At 47.7% G+C, this 23,254-nt stretch overlaps 9 protein-coding genes across 12 annotated transcripts; 5 read left to right on the top strand and 4 right to left on the bottom strand.

Annotated features, from left to right (window-relative positions):
• The first annotated feature begins 3 nt into the window (after nucleotides 1-3).
• On the top strand, nucleotides 4-6,036 carry LOC9656649. The gene is made up of 11 exons (XM_024678877.1): nucleotides 4-1,578; nucleotides 1,633-2,091; nucleotides 2,154-2,455; nucleotides 2,502-3,194; nucleotides 3,262-3,540; nucleotides 3,590-3,751; nucleotides 3,801-4,676; nucleotides 4,738-4,950; nucleotides 5,008-5,268; nucleotides 5,326-5,646; nucleotides 5,720-6,036. Exons 1-10 carry the CDS (start codon nucleotides 273-275, stop codon nucleotides 5,635-5,637), a joined length of 4,863 nt encoding a protein of 1,620 aa, XP_024534645.1. The 5' UTR covers nucleotides 4-272; the 3' UTR covers nucleotides 5,638-5,646; nucleotides 5,720-6,036.
• A 77-nt stretch (nucleotides 6,037-6,113) lies between these two features.
• Nucleotides 6,114-6,902, top strand: LOC9643060. Its single transcript, XM_002974010.2, has 2 exons — nucleotides 6,114-6,679; nucleotides 6,779-6,902. Exons 1-2 carry the CDS (start codon nucleotides 6,114-6,116, stop codon nucleotides 6,900-6,902), a joined length of 690 nt encoding a protein of 229 aa, XP_002974056.2.
• A 57-nt stretch (nucleotides 6,903-6,959) lies between these two features.
• Nucleotides 6,960-7,658, bottom strand: LOC9643059. The gene has a single exon (XM_002973818.1). The coding sequence runs from the start codon at nucleotides 7,656-7,658 to the stop codon at nucleotides 6,960-6,962; it is 699 nt and encodes a 232-aa protein (XP_002973864.1).
• Nucleotides 7,659-11,186: 3,528 nt separating this feature from the next.
• Nucleotides 11,187-11,855, bottom strand: LOC9643058. The gene has a single exon (XM_002973817.1). The coding sequence runs from the start codon at nucleotides 11,853-11,855 to the stop codon at nucleotides 11,187-11,189; it is 669 nt and encodes a 222-aa protein (XP_002973863.1).
• Nucleotides 11,856-12,084: 229 nt separating this feature from the next.
• LOC112347707 (pentatricopeptide repeat-containing protein At3g09040, mitochondrial-like) lies at nucleotides 12,085-14,353 on the top strand. Its single transcript, XM_024679037.1, has one exon. The coding sequence runs from the start codon at nucleotides 12,085-12,087 to the stop codon at nucleotides 14,323-14,325; it is 2,241 nt and encodes a 746-aa protein (XP_024534805.1). The 3' UTR covers nucleotides 14,326-14,353.
• Nucleotides 14,354-14,969: 616 nt separating this feature from the next.
• On the bottom strand, nucleotides 14,970-17,941 carry LOC9643057 (pentatricopeptide repeat-containing protein At4g02750). Its single transcript, XM_024679036.1, has 2 exons — nucleotides 17,785-17,941; nucleotides 14,970-17,191 (listed from the first exon to the last, which is right to left on the bottom strand). Exons 1-2 carry the CDS (start codon nucleotides 17,939-17,941, stop codon nucleotides 14,970-14,972), a joined length of 2,379 nt encoding a protein of 792 aa, XP_024534804.1.
• Nucleotides 17,942-18,022: 81 nt separating this feature from the next.
• Nucleotides 18,023-18,943, top strand: LOC112347705. Its single transcript, XM_024679035.1, has one exon. The coding sequence runs from the start codon at nucleotides 18,023-18,025 to the stop codon at nucleotides 18,941-18,943; it is 921 nt and encodes a 306-aa protein (XP_024534803.1).
• Nucleotides 18,944-19,170: 227 nt separating this feature from the next.
• On the bottom strand, nucleotides 19,171-21,455 carry LOC9656648 (putative methylesterase 14, chloroplastic). 4 transcript variants are annotated; one of them, XR_002992844.1, is made up of 6 exons: nucleotides 20,698-21,455; nucleotides 20,329-20,565; nucleotides 20,079-20,222; nucleotides 19,882-20,016; nucleotides 19,368-19,804; nucleotides 19,171-19,247 (listed from the first exon to the last, which is right to left on the bottom strand). XR_002992844.1 is itself a non-coding variant. In XM_002973815.2 (5 exons), the coding sequence occupies exons 1-5, from the start codon at nucleotides 21,013-21,015 to the stop codon at nucleotides 19,457-19,459; spliced, it is 1,182 nt and encodes a 393-aa protein (XP_002973861.2). In that variant the 5' UTR covers nucleotides 21,016-21,455; the 3' UTR covers nucleotides 19,316-19,456. The 4 variants fall into 4 exon arrangements, 1 of the variants encoding a protein (XP_002973861.2); XR_002992843.1 differs by having other exon boundaries at nucleotides 19,229-19,295; XR_002992842.1 differs by lacking the exon at nucleotides 19,171-19,247 and adding an exon at nucleotides 19,248-19,314.
• A 554-nt stretch (nucleotides 21,456-22,009) lies between these two features.
• Nucleotides 22,010-22,775, top strand: LOC9643056. The gene has a single exon (XM_002974009.2). It carries the CDS (start codon nucleotides 22,010-22,012, stop codon nucleotides 22,718-22,720), a length of 711 nt encoding a protein of 236 aa, XP_002974055.1. The 3' UTR covers nucleotides 22,721-22,775.
• The last annotated feature ends 479 nt before the right edge of the window (nucleotides 22,776-23,254 follow it).

The following is a 23,254-nucleotide window of genomic DNA, read 5'->3' as shown; positions in this document are numbered from 1 at the left end:
GCGACGACGAGCTCTCATTTTTTTCGCTCTTTTGCGGCAGGAGGCCGACGACGCTCGCCGATAGCGCCTCCAATCGATATCTCGGATTCGTGGCCAGGGATTGCGAGATTGATGCGCGCTCCAGCTCGCGCGGCGCCGCGACGAATTTCCAGGGATTATAGGCTACGTCAGCTGAGTAATCCATCGCTGGAGCTCGTGCGCGAGCATAGGGTAAGCGGCGAGGCGCCCGCATTCTAGGGTTCTTCGGCATTCCAGTGCGGTCCGCGGAAGCGATGAAGAAGCCAGCGCCGGCCTTGATTCCTGCGGATGAGGAGGCGGCGGCGGTGGCGCAGCAGCGATTGGCAGCGGCTGACGCCGGCGGCGCCATGGATAGCTCGTCCGTCTCGGCGTCATCTCGCGCGGCTCGGGGTGGCGACAACGGCGCTAGCGACGAGCAGCCGCGGGAGGGCGGGCAGGAGTCCGTGGTGGTGGAGCGGCGGGGCGATTTTGCGGTGGTGTGTAAGTGGACGATCGTCCAGTTCTCCAAGGTCAAGGCCCGCTCGCTGTGGAGCAAGTACTTCCAGGTCGGGGGCTACGATTGCCGGCTGCTCGTCTATCCCCGCGGCGACTCGCAGGCCCTTCCCGGATACCTCTCCATCTATCTCCAGGTGACCGATCCCTCGTCATCGTCAAAGTGGGATTGCTTCGCCAGCTACAGGCTTTGCGTCGTCAACCAGCGCGACGAGAGCAAGTCCATCCAGCGGGACTCGTGGCACCGGTTCTCCGTGAAGAAGAAGTCGCATGGATGGTGTGATTTCACGCCGTCGACCGTGGTGCTGGATCCCAAGAGCGGGTTTCTTGTCAACGAGTCGGTGCTCATCACGACGGAGATCCTCATCCTCAGCGAGGTGACGAGCTTCAACCGCGACAACAACGACCTCCTCTTGGCTCCCCCGCCGGAGGCTCTCAGTGGCAAGTTTACGTGGAAGGTCCAGAACTTGTCGCTCTTCCGGGACATGATCAAGACGCAGAAGATCATGAGCCCCGTGTTCACTGCCGGGGAATGCAACCTCCGGCTCAGCGTTTATCAGTCGTCGGTTGGCGGTGTGGAGTACCTGTCGATGTGCCTCGAGAGCAAGGACACGGAGAAGACGTCGTCCTCGTCGGAGCGGAGCTGCTGGTGCCTCTTCCGGATGTCGGTGCTAAACCAGAAGCCCGGGCTGAGCCACATGCACAGAGACTCGTATGGGCGCTTTGCCGGGGACAACAAGAGTGGGGACAACACCAGCCTGGGATGGAACGACTATATGAAGATCTCCGATTTCATGGCTCCGGAGATGGGCTACCTCGTTGACGATTCCGCGACTTTTACTGCGTCCTTCCACGTGATAAAAGAGTCGAGCAGCTTTGTCAAGACGCCCATCGGCAACCGCTCCGTGAGGAAGAGTGACGGGTACCAGGGGAAGTTTCTTTGGAAGATCGAGAACTTTACCAAGCTCAAAGATCTGCTGAAGAAGCGGAGGATCACGGGGCTTTGCATTAAGAGCAAGCGATTTCAAGTTGGCAATCGGGACTGTCGCCTTATTGTCTATCCTCGAGGTATGTAACTGTTTATCTCTGCTCTACGACCTGACGTGTTTTTGTAAAATGCAGGACAATCGCAGCCGCCCTGCCACCTTTCTATGTTTCTGGAGGTTACGGACTCCAGAAATTCGTCGGCAGATTGGAGCTGTTTCGTTAGCCACCGCCTTTCTGTGGTTAATCATCGTGAGGAGCGCTCCGTTATCAAGGAGTCTCAGAACCGATATTGTAAGGCTGCTAAGGACTGGGGGTGGCGTGAGTTTATCACACTCACCAACCTTTTCGACCAGGATTCTGGTTTTCTTGTTCAGGACATGGTCACATTTTCTGCAGAAGTACTAATTTTGAAGGAGACATCAATGATCACTCCCGACTGTGAAGGGAAGTCAGGTGTCAATGGGATGGAATGTGGAGCTAACCAGGGGATGTTTACCTGGAGAGTTGAGAACTTTTTGGCTTTCAAAGAGATCATGGAAACTCGGAAGATATTCAGCAAGTTTTTCCAGGCTGGGGGCTGCGAACTTCGAATCGGTACGCATAACTTTGGAATTATACTTTCGTTTATTCAACAATGTGCCTGGCTGCATGAACAGGTGTTTACGAATCTTTTGACACACTCTGCATTTATTTGGAGAGCGATCAGTCCCCTGGTACCGATCCTGACCGCAATTTCTGGGTCCGGTACCGTATGGCGGTCGTAAATCAGAAACACGCCGATCGAACTGTTTGGAAAGAGTCCTCCATCTGTACAAAAACGTGGAATAACTCCGTGCTCCAGTTTATGAAGGTTTCCGACATGGTGGAGCCAGACGGTGGGTTTATGATGCGTGACACGATCGTATTTGTTTGCGAGATTCTGGACTGTTGCCCGTGGTTTGAGTTCTCGGATTTGGAGGTATGTTTACTTGTCGTTTTTAGCAAATCATGCTGTGGTGTTGCAGGTTTTAGTCTCCGATGATGACCAAGATGCTCTTTCGACTGATCCGGATGAGTTACTGGAGTCTGACGACTCCGACGGTAGCAGCGAAGACGAAGAAGATATTTTCAGGAACTTACTTGCAAGAGCAGGCTTTCATATGAGCTACGGTGACAATCCTCAGCGGCTTCTCGATCCCCGGGAAAAAGTTTCCATGGACGCAGGAGCAGTCGCAGCATTTCTAACTGATCTCCGTGTATATCTGGACGATCCGGTGAAGGTGAAACGTCTGCTTTTACCCGCTAAAGTCTCCACGGTCGCAAGTTCGTGCAAGCTGGGGAATGGTAAAGAGGCGACAACTTCTCCTAGTTTGATGAACCTGTTTATGGGAGTCAAGGTGCTTCAACAGGCCATTGTCGATCTTCTGCTGGATATAATGGTGGAGTGCTGCCAGCCTGCAGAATCGAAGAAGCATAACGACCGTCAGAATGGGAAGCTTCAAGCGGTTCCAGAGAGTGCCAAGATTGATCTCAACTCGAGAGAAGGTGGCACTGCTGCTTTGAATGAAGAGGATTCTGCACAGAGGGTGTTCAACCAGAGGCTGGACGACGCTGCTGATGGCATTGGCTGCCTACAAGCGGTACAAAGCTGTGAAATAGATGGTAAAAGTGTCGCTCAAGTACCTGAATCAGAGCCATCAGTAATCCATTCAAACGAGGTAAGCTAGTCTTGAATTTTCTGTTGGATCACTAACATGGCCACTCATTGTCTGTGGATTCGAGAAGCTAAGATGGCCTGAACAATCGGAAGAGCTCTTTCGGCTGATCGTGAACTCCTTGAGAGCTTTAGATGGGGCTGTTCCACAAGGCTGTCCAGAACCAAGGAGACGACCACAGTCTGCGCAGAAGATGGCTTTGGTCTTAGAGAGGGCTCCGAAATACCTGCAACACGATCTCCTGGCGCTCGTTTCTAAACTTGTGGATCCTTCCGAACATCAATCGGTCGCTTCCACACTTTTAGATTGGCTTCAAAGAAAGGACACGGACATCAACTTGCGTCTAGCGGTAGGTGCTAAGTCTCTCCATACATTGTTTCTATCGCTCTTTATTGCAGGGTCTTGGGGCATTGGTCCAACTTGATCTGAATACGGAAGTTTGGGAACAAATCCTCCAGCACGCGCTGCGGATTTTTGCCCACTCTGAAGACGAGGCTCTGATTACCATTATCACATACATTTTTAAAGCTGCCGCCAAGTGTTATCAACTTCCGCAAGCGGTAAGACCAGCTTTTGTCGTGAACCTGATTTAGTGGTTTAATGCTACAGGTGAAAGCCGTGCGAGGGAGGCTCAAGATGCTAGGGACTAGTGTTTCTCCAAAGGTTCTTGAGGTAGTAAGAGACATGATATTCACTTGTCCTGGTGTGGGAGAAGCATTACTTAGGGACATCGACGCAGATAGTGAATGCAGTGATAGCGACGGTCTTTCAGTTTTTGGTTATGGGGGACAGGGCGACGCAGCAAGAATCGCAGATGTAGATATTTTGTTGGAGATGCTCAACGTTTCTCCTTTCGTAGTAGAAGCTCAACGGTTGATCGAGAGGGTGGTGGCAAGGGGTACCATTAGTAATTCTTCTGTGTATAAGGTGTTATGCATCCGACGGGTTGGGAAGGCAAAGGATTCCAGGGACGCAGGCAGTGCCTCACGGAGCCCTGACTCAACGTCAAGTCCGGACTGCATGTTTACGGCTCTTCTGGCACTCGTGAAGGCAATATCCAGCTCCAAGGATTCCAAGGTTCGTGAATTTGTCAGCACTTTGTACACTGACATGTTCAAGTTATACTGCGATGACGGCTTGCGGGAACGCATGGTTCGGGGTCTTGTAGAACGTGCGACGAACAGCAGTAGATGTGGGGACGATGATCAGCTAGAGATGAACATTTTGACGCTTTTAGTCAAGCAGGAGGAAGGGAAGGAAGGGAAGGAGTTGAAGATAGTGCCTACCGTTCTGCGTATGATGCGTAAAGCGGTACAACAAGCAAACGTCGAGTGCGCTTCAATTCGGCAGCAGCTGTCTGCCCGCGAAGAAGAGCTTGCGAAGGTTCGGAGTGACAAGCAAAATGAAGTCACCCGGTTTGCACGAGAGAAGGCTTCGCTTTCGCAGCGTCTCTCAGAAGCTGAGGCTGGACAGTTGCGGGTTAAGGTGCGGTCTCTTTTTGCATGTCGAGTTTCTAAGTTTGATGTTTTTGTTTTTTGTTTTTCAGTTAGAGCTGAAGGGAGAGATAGAGCGTTTGTCGAGGGATAAAAATGAGGCGATTGAGCGGTTGAGAGACACCGAGAGCCAGCTCGAGTGGTCTCGTTCAGAGCGGGAAGACGAACAAGCCAGCCATGCGTCTGAACGGAAGCGTCTTGAAGACCGATTGCGTGACGCTGAGTCCCAGATATCGCAATTCAAACGCAAACGCGACGATCTAAAGGTTCGTCTTTCGACAAAAAGTTTATGCAGTGCTGACGTATCTTTTTCTCTCCTACAGAGGATTACGAAAGAGAAGACCGCGCTTGCCGAAAGACTGAAGTCCACGGAGGCCGTGTGTGCAAACTACGCCGAAGAGTTCGACCGTCTATCGGCAAAGTCTGTCACGCGAGACGAGCTGTGCCGGTCGCAGGAAGAGGATATCCGCAAACTAAAGGAAGCGCTAGAGCGATCCGAGGAAGACAGCCGTGGGAAGGACCTACAGATAAGTCAGTACAAATCGTATGCTCACAACATGGACACTACAAACCAGGCACTACAGGTACGTCGTCTACAGTTCATTTTGTCACGTCCATTCTGATCGAGCTCTCTTGCGCAGGAACGCGTCGAGAGCCTGCAGTCGTCGATCCGAGAGGAGCTCCACATGCACGCGCCTCTCTACGGCGTGGGCCTGGAGACGCTCTCCTTTGGCGAGCTGGAGATTTTGGCGAGAATACACGACGAGGGGCTGAGGCAAGTGAGAGCTCTCCAGATGGCGCTTCGCGGTGACTTGCACGCTGCTCCTCCGCCGCCGCCGAGGCATTTCGGACTGCCCGCCGTGGCGCGGCCGAGCAGCAACGGCACGGCCGGGTTCCATGGAAGTGGACGCGCCAATGGTACAGTAAGCTCCTGGTTTCCTTCGACATCATAAAAGACGCAGGTTGTGTGCTTGGTTTTGATTTGTAGCGTGTGGTGCCTGGTACTAATCCTCGCTTCTCTCTTGTGAATCACAGGCGTTTTATGTTAGAGAGACGACGAGCACTACCACTACTGCTGCTACTAATAACAGACCGTGTAGAGGCTATTAAGATTTTGAATGCCCGGATTATCTGAGCATTACATCGTCCGTCCAGGTTCTCTTTTTTAATTTTTTCCTTTATCGTTTTTCTATTGCATTTCTCTCCTCTTTGTTTGAGAACAGGTGGTCGCCCTTGTAAAGCTCTCTTTTTGTCATCACGACTAAAATGCATTTTCTTTCTAGTTTTTGTAGAAAGCGCAGCCAGGAAAAAGCTTTAAAAAGTAAAAAAAAAAGCAAAAATTTCTCCGTGTTTATATTCCTAGAAGTGTTTGTGAGGGAGAAAAGAGTGTGGGGTGTGTGTGTGTGTGTGTGAGAGAGAGAGAGAGACAATGGCGGGGCTTGTGTTCTTATCGATTCTAGCTTTGGTTGTGGCGATTCCACACACCACTCTGGCCTTAGAACTCGTAGCCTCCAACGCAAGTCCAGCGTCCCCAGGAGGGCAGCGCTTCGACGCGGAGCTGGGCATCAACGGCGCCCTGTCCATGATGGTGGACGCCATCCACTACATACAAATGGCCTTCGCCTACTCGAGCCCGGCCACCCCGAGAAAGACCGTCGACACAATCACTTTCACTCTCGAGGACATGCCCGGCGTCGCCTACACGTACGGCAGCCAATTCCACCTCAGTGCCTCGTACGTGGCGGGTTACACTGGCGAGTTCCAGCGCGAGATGCGAAGCATTGTCTACCACGAGATGACTCATGTGTGGCAGTGGGACGGCAAGGACGGGAACCGGGCGCCGTCTGGACTGATCGAAGGGATCGCGAGCTTCATCACGCTCAGCTATGTGAATGATCTCAGGCCCGGGTTTGTGACGGAGCTCAATTCCAAGCTCGCCACCGGGTGGAGCGAGAGCTTCTTCAGTGACCTTACGGGGAAGAGCGTGGAGCAGCTGTGAGTGACTATAAGTCGAAGTATCAACATAGGCATTTGCTATAATGCTAGCGTTTGAACCTCATCTCTTAGTGTTTGGCATTGTAATGTTTATATCAGTCTGCAAACTTTTATTAATGGAATCTGTGTTTGTCATCACCTCACAGCTGATCCACGCTCTTTCCAGTCGGATCCTGGAAGTAGCTCTCGAAATGCCTTGTCCCGGCATTTGCAACAACGCTAGTGTTTGAGCATGTTTTAAAATCTAAAAGCTTTTACTTTGGGCACCAGAATTACTTTCCTATACAACATCTTGTTTGTGGAACTTCTGTTTGTAATCATTCCACAGCTGATCCACGCTCTTCCCAGTCAGATCCTGGAAGTAGCTCTCGCTCCAACCGTCGTAGAGCTTCTTGTTGAGCTCCGCCACGAAGCTGGGGTGGAGATCGTTGACGTAGTTTAGAAACAGCGCGGTCACGGCATACCCCTCGTCCCAGTGGTTCCCCGACCCCACAAACCCATTGCCTGATACCCCGAGCTTAGCCTTGAGCCTCATAAAGTCGGCAATCCCCTCGATCAGTCCCTGCGGCGGCCAGCTCCCCTCCTTGCCATGCCACTGCCAAATGTGAGTCATCTCGTGGTACAAGATGCCTGTGAGCTCACGAACCATATTCCCAGTCAAAGTAGCAACGTACTGTGCGCTGAGATGGATCTCCACACCAGTAGCATAGGCCACCCCGGGCTTGTCATCCACGGTGAAGTGGATGGCATCGACCTCCTTCTTGGGCATGTCGGGGTTCTCATACTCGAAGCCAAGCTGGACGAAGGCCATGGCATCGTAGAGGATGGAGAGGGCTCCATTTACTCCCATGATGGAGTCAAATCGCTGGCCTCCTGGGGATTCCGGGGTTGTGTTAGTGCCTGTGATGGAGGTTGCTTGCGTTACCTGGGACGTTGCTAGTCTAATTAGGATGATAAGAAAGCGGAGGAATCGTGCCATTCCTTTTCTTTCTTTTCTTTATTGTGAATATTTATTATAGATTAGAGAAATTACTCTGCAGAGCCAATTGTCAATATTGTCTCATTGAGAAATTAGAATAGGCTGTTGTTTTCTACCTTTGTTTGAAGACAGGGTGTTTAAGGCTTTCTTAGCTGGGTTGCAAAGAAAAGAAAACAAATGGAAACCAAAGAAAAGAGAAGAAAAATCTCAAAGGCTTAGTTATATATTGGTTCATTTTTAGTCATAAATAGCAGAGCAATTTAAGATTTAAGCATCCCTTTATTGTCATAATTGTAACTTATTTAATTGGAGGGGGGTGTATCACATATGACCGATCATAAATATATTCCTATGAAAATCCCAAATCATTTAAAATTAAACATTTTTTCTTTAATCTATTTTTTCAAAATTATGTAATTTTAAAAATAATTCAATTGTGTTTAAATTTTAATTTTTTTAATTTTTAATTTAATTATATTCACCTTGCTATAATCTATGTATAATTATATTTATAAATATATTTATATAAATACTTAACTTATTATAAAATTATAAATATTTATATAAATATTAATCAAATATAATAACATTAAGACATAGCATTATTATTTTTAGATGGCAATATCACTGTTATTATATAACCTTAATTTATGTTAATATTCATTACTAGCATATGAAAAAATATGATTTGTTTAAATATATTTAAAGCTTGGTTAGAAGACTTTTCACCTTGCATAGTTAAATCCGATCCTTGGAGCACCTGCCAATCAGTTTAAGAATTTTTATATGCTTTTTTGTGCTCATTAGGGATATATTAAATTTATTCTAGATTAATTAACATAAAATGTTATAGTCAAGTAAGTTATAAATTTTATAAATTATTAATGTTCACTCCTCCATAAAAGTATTACCTTCATATAGTTTATTTAAATTTTTAAATAAATATATATTAAAATAAATATTTTTTTAAGTACTAACTACAATTTATTTTATCATAAATATTATATATAAAATATTAAATACACATTGTTATTTTTATTACCTAGATTTAAGGGCTCCTTAATTGATGTAAATACCATAAAATTTTAAATTTAATAATCCGAAATGTTCAATAATTTATTGCACTTCTAGCAATTCTCGTTTTGCTTTACTTTATTGAAAATCTTGGGTAATAAATAAAAAATAAAATAAATTAGAAAAATAAGAACAACAAAATGAGATCACAACTAAAAAATATATATGATTTACAAGAGTGGGAAAAGCAGAAGACAGAGTGTTTGAAACACAAGACTAATATACTTTTCTAAAACACTAAGACAAACATCTTTTACATTGGCATTTGGAAGAATATACATGCATCATTTTAAATTATCAACAGCTTTTTGAATTATCATTTAGCCTTTAAATATTGCAATAACCTGGACCAGAAGTATGAAGAATAGGGTGTTTATCTTGACAGGAGCCTTAATAGAACAACCCAACATACATCTTCATGATGACAGTCAATCATACAATAGTCAGTTTCAAAGACAATATGCAAGATTCAATTACTTGAAGAAATGTTATGAAAGAAGCTCTTGGTTTTGGCTACAAAGAAGAAAGAAAAAAACACTTTTGTACCAAAGTGAATGAGAAAAACTCATTGAGGTGATTGTTAATCATTTTCATTGCCTGCTACTTCACCTCTAGTGTTCTTACTATAAATTATGTGGTAGGTATCTTCATGGAGAGGCTAATAATAACAAAGGTAAGCATTTGCTTTTTACTCATTTTGTACTTACTAATCTATTTAGAAAGTTTCAAGTGGCATGGCAATGGTCTAGGTTGGAGTGATTCTTGCACATGTTATTACCACTTTCCTAGCTTTTCACAAAGGGCTTTGACCTTGAGGTAAGGCTTATAGCCACACTTGATATCTTGCGATAGAGCTAGTAGATCTTGTCATGAGAGCTCGTTAGCTTGCATAGCAAATCAATCAAGACGATGTAGGCAGCATATCTAGAAAATAAATCTAGGAACAAGAAAAAAAATTGAGAGATTTTCTTATTCCTTATTTCTTCTTAGATAGACAAGTAGAAAGATCGTTTTTTTCCAATTGAAACTTGACATGCTGCCCAATTATTGACCACAAAACACATTCGGGGCCTTGAGCTCACAACCTTGAAATTAGGGTTCTTTTGATCGAATTCAATTAAATCTGAACTATTGGATTAATTCAAAATAAATGGTATGAAAAAACAAATTTTGATACTTAATATTAACTCTGAATATAATAAAAGCTTGCCGAAGTGTTTTTTCTAGCGAGTAGGTCGTCCATGCATAGGCAATCCTATATGATGCCAGGCATATCCTATAGAATGATGCTTATCGGGGTGGTATGTAGTCTAAAGCTATGAAATAAACTTTATTATTGAAATTCTGTTTGTAATCTTTCCAGTCAGATCCTAGAAGTAAGCTTCTTGTTTAGCTAGCTCTTCCATAAAGCTGGGATGGAGATCATTAACATAGTTTCGAAACAGCATAGTCACGGCATACCCCTCATCCCAATGGCTCCCGGACTCTAAACCCATGCCCAATAGCTACAGCTTAGCCTCGAGCCTCATAAGGTTGGCAATCCCCTCGATCAGTCCCAGAGGCACCCAACTCCCAAATATGAGTCATCTCGTGGTACAAGATGCCCTGGAGCTCATGAACCAAGTTCCCAGTGAAAGTAGCAACATACTGTGCACTGAGATGCCAATGGCATAGGCCACCCCAGGCATGTCATCTACAATGAAGTGGATGGTGTTGACGTTACCTGAAATGTTGCTAGTCTTAGGATGATAAGTAGGAGGAGAAAGGCTGCCATTTTTTTTTTCTTTTCCTTATATCATTATTTCACTTATTGAATAATAGTATGTTTTCTAGGATAATTTCTTAATAAGTCAGATGATCATAAAAAAGAAACAATTATTTACTATATTGATCAATTAGCTTCCAAACTCCAAACCCAAGGGTGGTGGGGTGCTAGCTTAGCATGTGAAAGGTATTGCTTTCTTTTCTCTCTTATGTAATCTTTGTTATGGATATCAGAAAGGAAACAATTGTAAGAATCTTTAGCAAAACATTTACTATTTATTTTGGTGGGATTAAATATAAAGTAAAACTTCTTTTGGTAGACAAAGTGATTTGAAGTAATATACAATAAGCTTTATGATAATAAACTACATGAAAACTTAAAAACTCAATGAGTAAATAATAATTTAACTAACTATAAAATAGAGAGCATGGTGAAAGTGTTATTATTAGGAAAGAAAACATGAAGACTGTCACATGGAAAATTTCCTACACTAATGCTTTAGTTTTAACTTTTTATATTTTATTATTTTAATTAAAAATTAATCTAAAGTATTCAATTCCTTATAAATTTACCATTATCTAACCATTGAAGATTCAAAAAGCTAAATACATTCTGAATGCTTCTTTCTAGCTAGTAACTGGTTCCTTCTAGGAGTGTAGTTTATTAATAAATCTATGAACAAAAGTTCCTCATTGAAATTTCTGTTTGTAATCGCTCCACAACTGATCCACACTCTTTCCAGTCAGATCCTGGAAATAGCTTTCACTCCACCCGTCATAGAGCTTCTTGTTAAGCTCTGCCACAAAGCTGGGATGGAGATCGTTGACATAGTTTAGAAACAGTGCAGTCACGGTATACCCCTCGTCCCAGTGGCTCCCCGACCCCACAAACCCATTGCTCGACACGCCTAGCTTAGCCTTGAGCCTCATAAAGTCGGCAATCCCCTCGATCAGTCCCTGCGGCGCCCGGCTCCCCTCCTTGCCGAACCACTGCCAAATGTGAGTCATCTCGTGGTACAAGACGCCTCGGAGCTCAAAAACCAAGTCTCCAGTGAAAGTAGCAACAAACTGTGCGCTGAGATGGATCTCCACACCAATGGCGTAGGCCACCCCAGGCATGTCGTCCACTGTGAAGTGGATGGTGTCAATCTCCTTCTTAGGTGTGTCGGGGCTCATATACTCGAAGCCAAGCTGGACGAAGGCCATGGCGTCGGCGAGGATGGAGAGGGCTCCATCTACTCCCATGACAGAGTCGAAGCGCTGGCCTCCCGGGGATTCTGGGGTTGTGTTGGCGCCTGTGATGGAGGTGCCTTGAGTTACCTGGAACGTCGCTAGGATAATGAGGAGAAAAATTGCCATTTTCTATATGTTTTTCTTTTCCTTCATTTGAGTTATTATTCCAAATGTAGAGTCAAACTCGCCCATTGAATAATTGTCTATGTTTCCTGGGATGGTTTCTCAATAAGACAGATGATCAAACAATTATTTTATTTTTCCGGCATCACTCCTTCTAAAGGTAGACCCCAACAAAGGGTGGTAGAGCGCTCAATTGAGGATCGATATTCCTTTTCTTTCTCTTTGTTTTCGTATGCCCTTGCTCCGGCATTTGCTGCAAAGAAGCCTAGAATCTTTGCCAGATCGCCGGGAGCCGGAAGAGCTCATCCATCTCCTCCACACCTGCGCATCCCTGCGATTGGTCGATGGTGGTAGGAAGCTCCACGCCCATATCTCCCGTCTGGGCCTTCTTGAAAGGGATGGGCGTCTCGCGAATCACCTCATCGACATGTATGGCAAGTGCGGGCATTTGGAGGATGCCAAGGCTGTGTTCCAAAGCCTTGACGCGAGTAAGAGGAGCTCTCTCTCGTGGAGCGCGCTCATCACGGCTCACGGCTCATGTGGATCGATCGGAGGGGCTGTTGGCCTGCTGGACGACATGGAGGAGCAGGGAATTCTCCCGGATCAAACCGCCCTCTTGACAGCGCTCAATCTTTGCTCCACACACGGCGCTCTCGCAGAGGGCATTGTGGTACACAAAAGAATAGCGGATCGTGGGCTGGAGAAGAATGTGATAATCTCAAATGCGATTACCAACATGTATGGAAAATGCGGCAAGATCGACCAAGCTAAAGATTTCTTCGATAGAATGTATTTCCGAGACACAGTGTCTTGGAACACCATTGTTTCAGCATATGCCAAAAATGGGCATCAGTCGGATGCAGTAAAAATGCTCTTTGTCATGCAGCTCGAGGGTGTCAAGATTGGAAAAATCGGATTTGTTACACTCCTCAAGGCTTGCTGCGACAAAATGTTCCTGAAGAGCGGCAGACTCATTCACTCTTGTCTTGCGGAGGATGGTCTCCATGAGACGGACGTCACCGCTGGAACGAGCCTCGTTCATATGTATGCAAAGTGTGGCAGCCTTGCGGAAGCGCGAGAGATTTTTGAGCGGATGAGCTGCAAGAACAAGTTTGCATGGTCTGCCATGATCAGCGCTTACGTAGAACACGAGGAAACGAGATCTTCCCTTGAGTGTTTTCGTTTGATGCTGCTCAATGGTGTCGAGCCAGATGAGATAACTTTCGTGGCGGTTTTAGAGGCTTGCGGCGTCCTCAAGGCTGGATGTTTTGTCCATGGCTTGATCCAAGAGTGTGGCTTCCAGAGCGTCCCATTTGTAGGAAACGCGCTGATAACCATGTATGGGAGGTGTGGCAGCGCAGATGAATCGAGGAGAGTTTTCGAGAGCATGGATTGTCCAAACGCAGTCGCCTGGTCGTCGATCATTGCAGCTCTCGCGGAGCAAGGCAATGGAAAAGGACCGGAGGCGATGGTGTTTCTTTGGCGCATGCAGCTAGAGAGCGTGAGGCCGAACAACGTAACTCTCGTGGCGGCGCTCAATGCGTGCTCGACCCCGGCGTTTCTGCGCGAGGGGCGACAGATTCACGCTCTAGCCATGGAGTCCGGCTATGACTCGTCTGACAAGATCGTGGGGAACGCGCTCGTCAACATGTTTGCGAAGTGTGGGAGCTTGCTTGATGCACGAGAAGCCTTCTCCAAGATCTCTCACAAGGATGCGACGTCGTGGAACGCCTTGATCACGATCTACGCACAGAACCAGCATGGAAAAATCGCACTCGATTCGCTAAAACGCATGCAGCTGGAAGGATTCCGGATGAACAAGCACACTTTCGTAAATGCTATCATTGCCTGCACGGAGATCTCCTCCTTGAAAGATGGCAAGCGCATCCACGGCTGGATTCGCGAGAGGGGAATGGATCTGGACGTTCTACTCGGCAACGCAGTGCTCAATCTCTACAGCAAATGCGGGAGCCTGGACGCCGCGTACGCGGTGTTCCTCCAGCTGCGAAGAGAAGACGTGATAACCTGGAATGCAATGGTGGGAGCCTACGCTCGCCACGGCCACGCGGAGCGAGCTCTCACGCTTTTCCGAGTGATGCAAATGGGATCCGGCACCATGCCAAACTCCATCACCTTCGTCAGCGTCCTCTCGGCGTGTAGCCACGCCGGGCTCTTGGAGGAAGCTCACTCCAGCTTTGTGTCGATGAGGAGCGACTATGGGATCGCCCCCGCTGCGAAGCACTACGTGTGCATGGTCGATCTTCTCGGGCGAGCCGGGAAGTTTGAGGAGATGGTACGTTTCGTGGGAAGCTCTCCAGTGGAGGGCGATGCCGTGGTGTGGAGGGCCGTGCTGGCGGCTTGCAGAAGCCACGGCAAAGTTGAGATTGGGAACCGAGCTGTTAAGCGGCTCTTGGAGCTGGAGCCGGGCTCACAAACAGCTTACATTGCTCTTGTTCACAATTATAACTTTTAATTATAAAAGAATAATATTTTCTCACTAAGTTTTTTATTATTGTTAATAGCAACTAAATAGCCTCTCCACCTTTTAAATTCCAAGCCATTTATAAACACGGAGCAATTTGAGGCTGCTTGCCCTCTATACAATTGCATTTCTATATTCACGGCAGTGAATTGCAGACGACTTCTTCTGGAAAGGGAAATCTATTAGATTGAATTGATATATCTCGACAAGAGAGGAGCACGAGCGATCAATTGTAACAGGCGCTGATTTCTCATTACGGCAAAACTTCCAATTGAAATGGGAGGGAAAAATACTAAATGATTTCAAGCTCGCTACGGACGCCAGGAGAAATACCTCGTAGCCTAGGAGGCGCACAGCTCTACTGTTTGGACTTGTCAGAATATTTTCTGGGTGGCAGCCTTCCAGCTTCTCTGGGCAAGTCTTCGAGCCAAGGAACAAGCTTGGAAAACAAGACATGGATTTCGGCCAGCTCCACCGGCTGGTTCACTTGGATCTCTCCCACAACGAGTTTGAAGGAGATCTATCAGCGTTGACTTCCAACACCAGCAACATCAGGATTGTCATGCCTGCTGCAAATCGGATTATCAGCCACGCACCTCTACTTGCATTTTGAGTATACAAATTTACAAATGCTGTTAGATATAGTCTTGCCTTTTGCCAGCAGCGTGAAGGTTGGCAACCAACACGTATGGAGAGCCACATTCAGGCCTAAACTCCACAATTTTCTCAGCTGCCCGAGCTGCCAGATCGTCGTTCTCGTAGAAAGTTGACGCTGCTAGCAGGCTCCCCCATGTAGCACCATGGGCGGCAAACGGCATCTTGTCTGTCACCTCTTCGGCAGTATCAAGCTGCCCAGACCTCGCCAGAATGTCAACAACGCAGCAGTAGTGCTCCCGCGTGGGAGTCAACCCAAAGTCAGCGCGCATTGACACAAACTCTGTCAACGCCTCATTGACAAGCCCGGAATGGCTGCACCAGGCCAGAATGGTCGCAAAGGCGACCCTGTCCGGCGCAACCCCTGCCAAGTTCATCATCCGGAAGAGAAAGAGGGCTTTCCCTGCTGGCGCATGAGCCTTGATCATGGCATTCCACGACACGAGGTCCCGAACAGGCATTTCACGGAAAGTTGTGAGAGCTTCCTGAAAAAAGCCGTTTTGCTCGTAGGCCGAGGTCATAATGTTCCATGCTGTGACATCGCGAGAGGGCATGGATGCAAATAGTTCCCTGGCCTCGCTCACTCTGCCGTAGTGAGAGAGCCCCGTGATCACTGTGCTCCATGACACAACGTGCCTCTGCGGCATTCTGTCGAATGCGAGCCTGGCCTCATCCAAGCAGGAGAATTGGCAGTAGACTGCGATCATGGTGTTCCAAGACACTAGGGTTCTCTCAGGCATAGATTTGAATCTAGTTTGGCACTGCTCCAAGCAGCCATTCATCCCAAATGCCACGAGCTCTACATTCCATGAGATGGCACAGTGTTTTGGCATTCTTTCCAGGACCTGCAAGGCTTGAGTGAGATGCCCCGCTTGAGAAAACCCGGAAAGTAGCGAGTTCCAAGAAAATGGATCCCTTTCGGGCATAGCATCGAAGCACGTCTTCATTTCTTCAACGTATCCAAGTTGGGCATTTGCTGCAACAACGGCATTCCAGGAGACGACATTGCAGGACGGCATTTTCTGGAACATGATCTTCACAAGATTAATAGAGATGTTCTGTGCGCCAGATGACATCAAAGAAGTCCAGGAGATCACGTTTCTTTCAGGCATTTGATCAAACATAAGCTTTGTGCGATCAACACACCCGCTTTGAGAATCGGCTGACACTGCGATGTTCCACGACACTAAGCTTCTGCATGGCATTCTATCAAACATCATCCTTGTCATGTCAACCTTACCATTCTGTAGAAACGATTTTGCTAGAGCGTTCCAGGTACCCGCTGCTTTGCCTTGCGTTGAATCAAACATCTCTTTTGCCTGATCAAGATGCCCCGCCCGGGCGTACAGTAAAATCATCACATTGCAAGCGATCAAATCCCTTTCCTCCATTGCAAGAAATATCCTCCTTGCCTGCGCATCCATTCCATTTTGCGCAAACGCAGTGATCATGGCCGTTGACGACACGGCATCGTGAAGTGGCATCCTCTCAAACACGGCACTGGCGCCAAGGATATGCCCGGCTTGGGCATACGCACTGAATAACCTTGTCCAGGACAAAAAATTCTGTGACGGCATAACGTCGAACAGGGCTTTGGAATCCTCCAGACGAAGACCCGGAGCTTCGGCAAATGTGGAAATCAGGCAGTTCCATGCTACCTCGTTCCGCTTGGGCATCCTGTCAAAGAACTTTCTAGCCAGATCAAATTGAAGGTACCGTGCAAATGCCGTTATCATCAAGTTCCAGGTGATTAGATCCCGCCCGCGCATCCCATCGAACATCAATCGAGCGTCTTCGAAATATCCGTTCTGGGCATATGCAGTAATCATGGAGTTCCAGGAAACTGTGTCAGGCAGGGGGGCTTGATCGAACAAGAGCTTGGCTTCTTTCAGTCGGCCGTTTTGGTTGTAGACATTGAGCATAATGTTGCATGATCTGGTGTCAAGGTTCGGGATAGAGGCGAAGATCTCCAGGGCCTGCTGCAGTTCCCCGCAAGCGCCATACATGAGCACCAAATGATCCGCCAGGAACTTGCAATGGCGGAGATTGGAAGCAAGAATGGAGCTGTGGAGCCTCCTGCCTTCGTCGAGATCTTTGCTCCTGGCACATGCCTTGAGACGGCGTCCCAGTTCTTCCACAGATCCATTGCACCACGGGATCTTGCTGGAGCTGCCATATTGTGCTGTGAGAATCTTTCTGAATCCTTCAGTAGGCCATGCAATCATGAAAACATTGGAAGACAATATGATAATATGGTTTGACATTAATATTTTTAACTATTATTACTATAAATTCAAATTTGAAAGATCTCGTGTATTGTAAATCTGAAGTTTTCCAGAATGTTTGATTTGTGATGTGCTCGTGATACAAGGTTGACTTGTAGATTGGTGGATTTTTCTCGTTGTTAAGTTCTGGCAGAGGCCCTACCACAGCATCCAAAAATGCCGTGATGGTGATCAGGCTGGACAAGGACCCGGTGCTCCATTGTTCAAGATCTGGATGGAAGAGAATAAGAACCATGATTCAATCAATCAAAGTACTATAAAAGTGGTTATTCAACTTACTTCTCCAATTTTCACGATGAACGCATTTTTTATAGGCTTCTAAGTCGTACCAAAGATTGCCCTTTTCTGGCCTGGAGTCCGCCAATCTTCAAACAGGATTGTCAGTCAGCCGCTTGTCGGATTAATCCCAAGAGCAACGTCGGGATTCGGGCATAGTAATTCAATTGCAAAATCATCTCAGACAGCGGTTTTTCAGCCCAAAGTGTAGCTTCCCAGGATCATGGTCAAACACCTCTACAAAAGTCGATCTTCCTCATGATCTCCTCCGGAGGATCACTCTCAACAATTTCAGCCTCTTCTCGCAGCATCTCAAGCTGTCCCTCGACTACAACCAAAAGAAATATCAACACCATAAGCTTCTTCAAAGATGTTGGTACTAGCGTCGCCATTCTCTCCGGCCTCGTCTATGATCTCACCGGGCCCTTGCTCCTCCTTGGATTCGCGCTAAACTTTGCTGGATACTTCACGATATGGCTGGCTACAACGCAGAAAATCGCGCACCCCCATATCTGGGAGCTGTGCTTCTATCTCTTTACGATCGGCGCGTCGGCAGGCTTCACTGTTCTGTGTCCTGTGCCAAGAATTTCCCCAAGAACCAGGGCATGGTTCTTAGTCTTCTCGACAGCACGCAGGGATTGAGCGTTACGATCTTCTCTCGCAGCAATGATTCCTTCATCCTCTTCCTCTTGCTGGCCTGGTTTCCATCGCTCTTGTGCCTACTCTTCGCGTTTGTCATACGATCTCTCCCACTCGACATCGGCGAGAACGCTCTTCGTCTTCTTGTCGGTAACTTTGATCCTGGCTGGATATCTCATGGCGATTATCATCCTCCAGCATTTCGTGCGCCTAGAATCTTGGATCATCAAGGCCTTCTTTTCATCATGCTGCTCATCCTCTCCTTCCCGGCAATACAAATCCCTCAGGTAGATCATCAAGATGGTAAGAACGTGGTCAATGTAGATCCTCTGGATCACGGAGCAAACGCCGCTGCTCCAACTATCAGCTCGATCTTCTCCAAAGGACTGCCAGTCAAGCGAGGGGACGATTTCACAATCCTCCAGGCGCTCTGTAGCATCGACATGCTTCTCATTTTTGCAGCGTCAACCTGTGGCATTGGCGCTGTGCTCACGGTGACTAACAATTTCGGTCAGATTGGATCGTCCCTGGGCAACTCCCAGGCCAGAACAAACACTTTCATCGCGCTGCTCAGCATCTGGGACTTCATCGGTGGCGTTGGCCGCGGCTTCATCTCGGATACGTGCCTCGCCAGCTATGGCGTCGCAAGACCCTTCTTCCTGTGCCTGGTTCTCTTGCTTCTCTCGCTTGGGAGCTTGATAATCGCTCTTGGGCTTCCCGGCTTCCCGGAGAGCTCTTCTACGGCTCGGTTTTGATCGGGCTGTCAATCGGTGGGCAGTGGTCTACACCATGATAGCGGAGATCTTCGGGCTCAGCTTCCATGGAACGCTCCAAAACGTAACTTACGTCGCCAAGGCGCTGGGAACGTATGTTTTGTCGTCCGTGTGGCCGGAGTTTTATACGATCGCGAGAGTAAGCTTGGATCGAGAGATGATGAGCTTCTTTGCCATGGATCGCATTGCTACAGAGCAACCTTCTTCGTCATGGCTGGAGTGTGCTTGTTTGCAGCCATTGTGAGCTTGATATTGTCCATGAGAACCGAAAAGTTTTATAGTGTCACTGTTCGAAAGAGACTCACTGGTTAGACGCTTTGATGTATTGACTTCGCTGAAAGAACAGCAAACTTCTATAAGGCCACTCACTGCCGATTAGTAAAAAAAGCTCGAAGGAAGGTCATACCTTCACTTCCAAAACATTTGTCTCTCGGTTGATGATAGTAACTCGTTGTAGAGTCGATCATATACAACTATATGTAGATATTTCTGTTTTCAACGCTGTTGTTGCTCTTCTGTGTCCTGTAACGAGGGAGGGGGAGGAGGGAGAGAAGGGGACGATGGTTTGAGTGGCTCTATCTGTGCAATCTCGAGTAAAAGTTTGTGGAGTGACTGTGGCTTGGAGAAGAATGGGGAGTGATCGCTGCCTTTGAGAAGAAATACCTTCTCGGGGGGGTTGCTGCTTATCAGTCTCTCTTGGAGGGCCGGCGTTAGTGCGCAATCGTCGGTTGTCTGGATGAAAAATCTCCGCACGCTACCATATCTTTCCTGTGTTAGGCACAGCCTCTCCAGGGTTGGAGCAAATGGCACGGGCCTCAGAGAAACGGTCGCCAGTGCTACGTCCTGTAAACAAAGCAAAAACAAAAAGCTTCTTTTTCAGTCACCGTGCTGGCTACTAAAAACCACGAGAAAGGACGTACCTTTGCGGGGCTTTGGTTGAAAAACAAATCCTTGATCAGGCTTTTGTCAAACTCGAGAGCCGTGGGAACAGACGAGCTACCGTTCGCGTATACAAACTGTTGAGCCTTGGGTAGAAGATCGTCTGCAGTGATTAACTGCAATCACAACACAATCGAAATCATGTTTGTGGTGATCACAAGTTTTATATGGAGTTTACCTCCGGAGCAAAGATGTCGGACGCCCTCTGTCCGTTCGCCACCATTGCCGCAGAGACGAAAACAGCCTTGCAGATTTTGGTGGGGAAAGCTTCCATGGCGTAGGAGATGCAAGCGCCACCAAAGTCGTGGCCAACGAGTATCACCTGAAAGCGCAAGAAAAGAGAGCGAAAAAGCGGGGGAAAAAAAAGAGTATCTGTCAGATAGGATGCTCACGGACGAGGAAGCGATTGAAGTTTTTAACGGGTGTACCTTCTCATTGTCTGGAAGCTTTTCCAGGAGCGAGAGCAGCGGCTTTACGTACTGTGAGAGCGTCGAGATTGTGTTTGGATCGGTGTGATCGATGCCGGAGCCAGTGAGATCCACGGTTGAGGCAGTGAAGCCAGACTCCTCCAGCAACGCGATGGATTTGTACCAGCACCACGCTCCATTCCCGGCTCCGTGAACCAGCACAAAGTGCTTGCTCTCGAGATTGTCAGGGAGACCTGGCTGGAAGAAAGACAACAACAAAGAAAAACAGACCTCGATCATCAAAACACTCGCTCCATAAAACTATAGAACTGCTGGCTAGAGAACTACAAACAACTAGAAACTACTCGAGAACTCCAACTAGGAACTTACCTTGATCCCATTGACGAGCTGGTGTGGCGGCACGACCGGATCCGAGATGGAGCGCGGCCTGGTGCTGGCGCTCCGCGGGAGCTTCTCCGGGAACAAGTTGGGATTGTTGCGCTGCGACGCGGCGCGCTCCAGCCGGATGGATTTCTGCTGCTGCTGCAGCGCAAACGCCAGCACCTGGCGCTCGATCAGCTCCTCCTCGAGCGCCTTTTGCTTCTTCTGCGCCGCCTTCCGAGCCGCCTTGTCCTTCTTGGCCGAGGAAGAAGAGGACGAGTTCTTCTTCCCTTTGCCCGACACCATCCTCGCCAGTCCATTCCCCATTTTGCTCTTGCTCTTGCTCTTGCTCGCTCGCTACAAAAGACCAAAATTCTCTCACGCTGCGCTACTATCTAGCTAAAACCCTGTCCGCGCGCGCGATCCATCCCTGGATCTACCTAAATGCGCGCCGCCAATCCCCGACGCATTCTCCCGGATCGCGCGCTTGTGGGAAGGCCTACCGGGCGCTGGATTGGCGCTCCTTCTCCTCTCCCCTGGAATGAAAGAGAGCCGCCGTGTGGCGCCCTAAAACCCAGCCTTCATAAATTATGAGAGCCCAGAGCTACCTCTCGCGGCATTTCCTTTAAGAGGATGATTGCCCGACCGTGTTGTTTCTCCTCTAAACAATCACTAAAGAAACCACTCACTCGCAAGGGAATTCCTGGGTAAAATTCGTAAAAAAAGAAGATCAAACTGTGGATCGATTGGGTGCATAATCTCTGGGTACAATAATGTGCTCCCATGACTTTCTCTCGCGTCTCATTCCAATTTTTACTGCCCAAAACTCCCGCTTTCTGTCCGCCATAGCCGTATGCTCATGTCATCGCGGTGGTCTTGTACGCTGTACACGGCGTACGTCATTCTCGGTAGCGTACAAACACCTGTATTCACACACACTGTAGAGATTTTTTGCGTTGTTCCTTTTGGATTCACTGCGCAGTGTATTTTAGACTCTGGGAGGATTGCATTGTAGCCCTTTGTTCTCGGCGTAGACGACGCTGGAAATAGTTCGCCAAGCTTTTCCTTTCACAGGTGGCGAGTCCATTCCATGTCCACCACATGAGAAAAATCACCTTTGACTTTGACTTTATCGTCCAGCACTGGCGGTCAAATCTTATGCTCCAAATCCGCGTTTAAACTTAGAAAAATATTTCGTGCTTAGCACCAAAAAAATTGTTTATAGAGATTGGCTGACTTGCAGTGTTTGTGTTTCACTTGGTCTCTTCTATCATCGACCTATATAACAAACTCTTTCTCGCATAATTTCACAAGCATTTCAATGGAGCTTGCTGGATTTCTTTTGATCCTCTCGCTGTGTGCCACCTCCACCCACGCCCAGATCACTCTCGTCTTCGCAAACAACGCCCAAGGAACCGCCGGCGGTAGGCGCTTCGACTCCGTGGTGGGTGCCCAGGGAGCCTTCACCATCCTCTCCGACGCCATCACCTTCGTCCAGTCCACCTTCGACTACTCCAATCCATCCACGCCCAAGAAGAGCGTCTCCAGGATCACCTTCACGGTCGACGATATCGGCGGCGTCGCGTACACCAGTAACGATCAGATCCATCTCAGCGCGTCATATGTTGGGAATTACAGCGGCGATGTTGCGAGAGAGATCCGGGGAGTGATGTTCCACGAGATGACTCATGTGTGGCAGTGGAACGGGAGAGGCAGCGCCCCCGGGGGATTGATCGAGGGGATTGCCGATTTTGTGAGGCTCAAGGCGAATCTGGCACCGTCGCATTGGGTGAAGCCCGGCGCGGGGAATCGGTGGGATCAGGGGTACGATGTCACTGCCAGGTTTCTCGACTATGTCAACAGTCTAAGCGCAGGCTTTGTGGCCAAGCTCAATGCCAAGCTTGCAACTGGGTGGAGCGAGAGCTACTTCCAGGACTTGACCGGGAAGAGCGTAGGAACGCTGTGGAGCGATTACAAAAAAAAATACAGCTACTCATTGGATAGTGGAAGCACACAAAACATCCAAAAATGATTCAATATATATTAGTAAATACCTTAAAATAAATCTGTGAAAAGGATTTTTATAATACTTATATCTATTTAAAGTTTTAAAAAAAATATGTGACATTAAAATTCTTAGATGATAGTATAAGAAACGCAGAGGAAAACGTGGGACTGGGAGACAACAGTGAGCAATGCAGGACAATGTCAATCGTCTCGCTCTTCTTGTTTTGTATTTTTACCCTACTTTATCTCCCTGCTGACCATTCACGCTGATCTAGCTCCTTCCTAGTGACGACACCGATAACAAAGGGTCGCAAGCTTGTTTGCTAACGCGACGTTTTCTCTTGAGGGTACCAGGTAAAAACATGCTTCGCGAGAGGATGGCGAGCATGCGGTATGACGACAAGAGGAACGCGAGATGGATGGGGTACGAGCTGTCGCTACAATGCGATGATAAACTGAGTCCATGACTAGCGCGTTTGCACCCCCTTGTCACTCGTGGGACCTAAGGCCTGGGGAGTTGTTATGATTCTCAGCTTCCACTGTCTCTGCCGGTTTGTAA

Source organism: Selaginella moellendorffii, unplaced genomic scaffold (genome assembly GCF_000143415.4).
Source record: "Selaginella moellendorffii unplaced genomic scaffold, v1.0 SELMOscaffold_23, whole genome shotgun sequence".
NCBI lineage: Eukaryota > Viridiplantae > Streptophyta > Lycopodiopsida > Selaginellales > Selaginellaceae > Selaginella > Selaginella moellendorffii.
Note: the sequence above shows the minus strand (reverse complement) of the source record. Positions and strands in the feature narration are given on the sequence as shown.

Bases quoted from the DNA above. Each gene is read 5' to 3' on its own strand.
- LOC9643058 (XM_002973817.1), bottom strand. From the start codon at position 11,855: ATGGCAATTTTTCTCCTCATTATCCTAGCGACGTTCCAGGTAACTCAA.
- LOC9656648 (XM_002973815.2), bottom strand. From the start codon at position 21,015: ATGGGGAATGGACTGGCGAGGATGGTGTCGGGCAAAGGGAAGAAGAAC. The intron at 20,223-20,328 runs GTACACCCGTTA...TTGCGCTTTCAG, and splicing joins AGCTTCCAGACAATGAGAAG to GTGATACTCGTTGGCCACGA. The intron at 20,017-20,078 runs GTAAACTCCATA...TTGTGATTGCAG, and splicing joins CCGACATCTTTGCTCCGGAG to TTAATCACTGCAGACGATCT.
- LOC9643060 (XM_002974010.2), top strand. From the start codon at position 6,114: ATGGCGGGGCTTGTGTTCTTATCGATTCTAGCTTTGGTTGTGGCGATT. The intron at 6,680-6,778 runs GTGAGTGACTAT...TGTTTATATCAG, and splicing joins GGGAAGAGCGTGGAGCAGCT to TCTGCAAACTTTTATTAATG.
- LOC9643059 (XM_002973818.1), bottom strand. From the start codon at position 7,658: ATGGCACGATTCCTCCGCTTTCTTATCATCCTAATTAGACTAGCAACG.
- LOC9643056 (XM_002974009.2), top strand. From the start codon at position 22,010: ATGGAGCTTGCTGGATTTCTTTTGATCCTCTCGCTGTGTGCCACCTCC.
- LOC112347705 (XM_024679035.1), top strand. From the start codon at position 18,023: ATGGCTGGCTACAACGCAGAAAATCGCGCACCCCCATATCTGGGAGCT.
- LOC112347707 (XM_024679037.1), top strand. From the start codon at position 12,085: ATGCCCTTGCTCCGGCATTTGCTGCAAAGAAGCCTAGAATCTTTGCCA.
- LOC9656649 (XM_024678877.1), top strand. From the start codon at position 273: ATGAAGAAGCCAGCGCCGGCCTTGATTCCTGCGGATGAGGAGGCGGCG. The intron at 4,951-5,007 runs GTTCGTCTTTCG...TCTCTCCTACAG, and splicing joins GCAAACGCGACGATCTAAAG to AGGATTACGAAAGAGAAGAC. The intron at 5,269-5,325 runs GTACGTCGTCTA...TCTCTTGCGCAG, and splicing joins CTACAAACCAGGCACTACAG to GAACGCGTCGAGAGCCTGCA.
- LOC9643057 (XM_024679036.1), bottom strand. From the start codon at position 17,941: ATGGCGACGCTAGTACCAACATCTTTGAAGAAGCTTATGGTGTTGATA. The intron at 17,192-17,784 runs GTGTTTGACCAT...GGCCTACTGAAG, and splicing joins GAAGATCGACTTTTGTAGAG to GATTCAGAAAGATTCTCACA.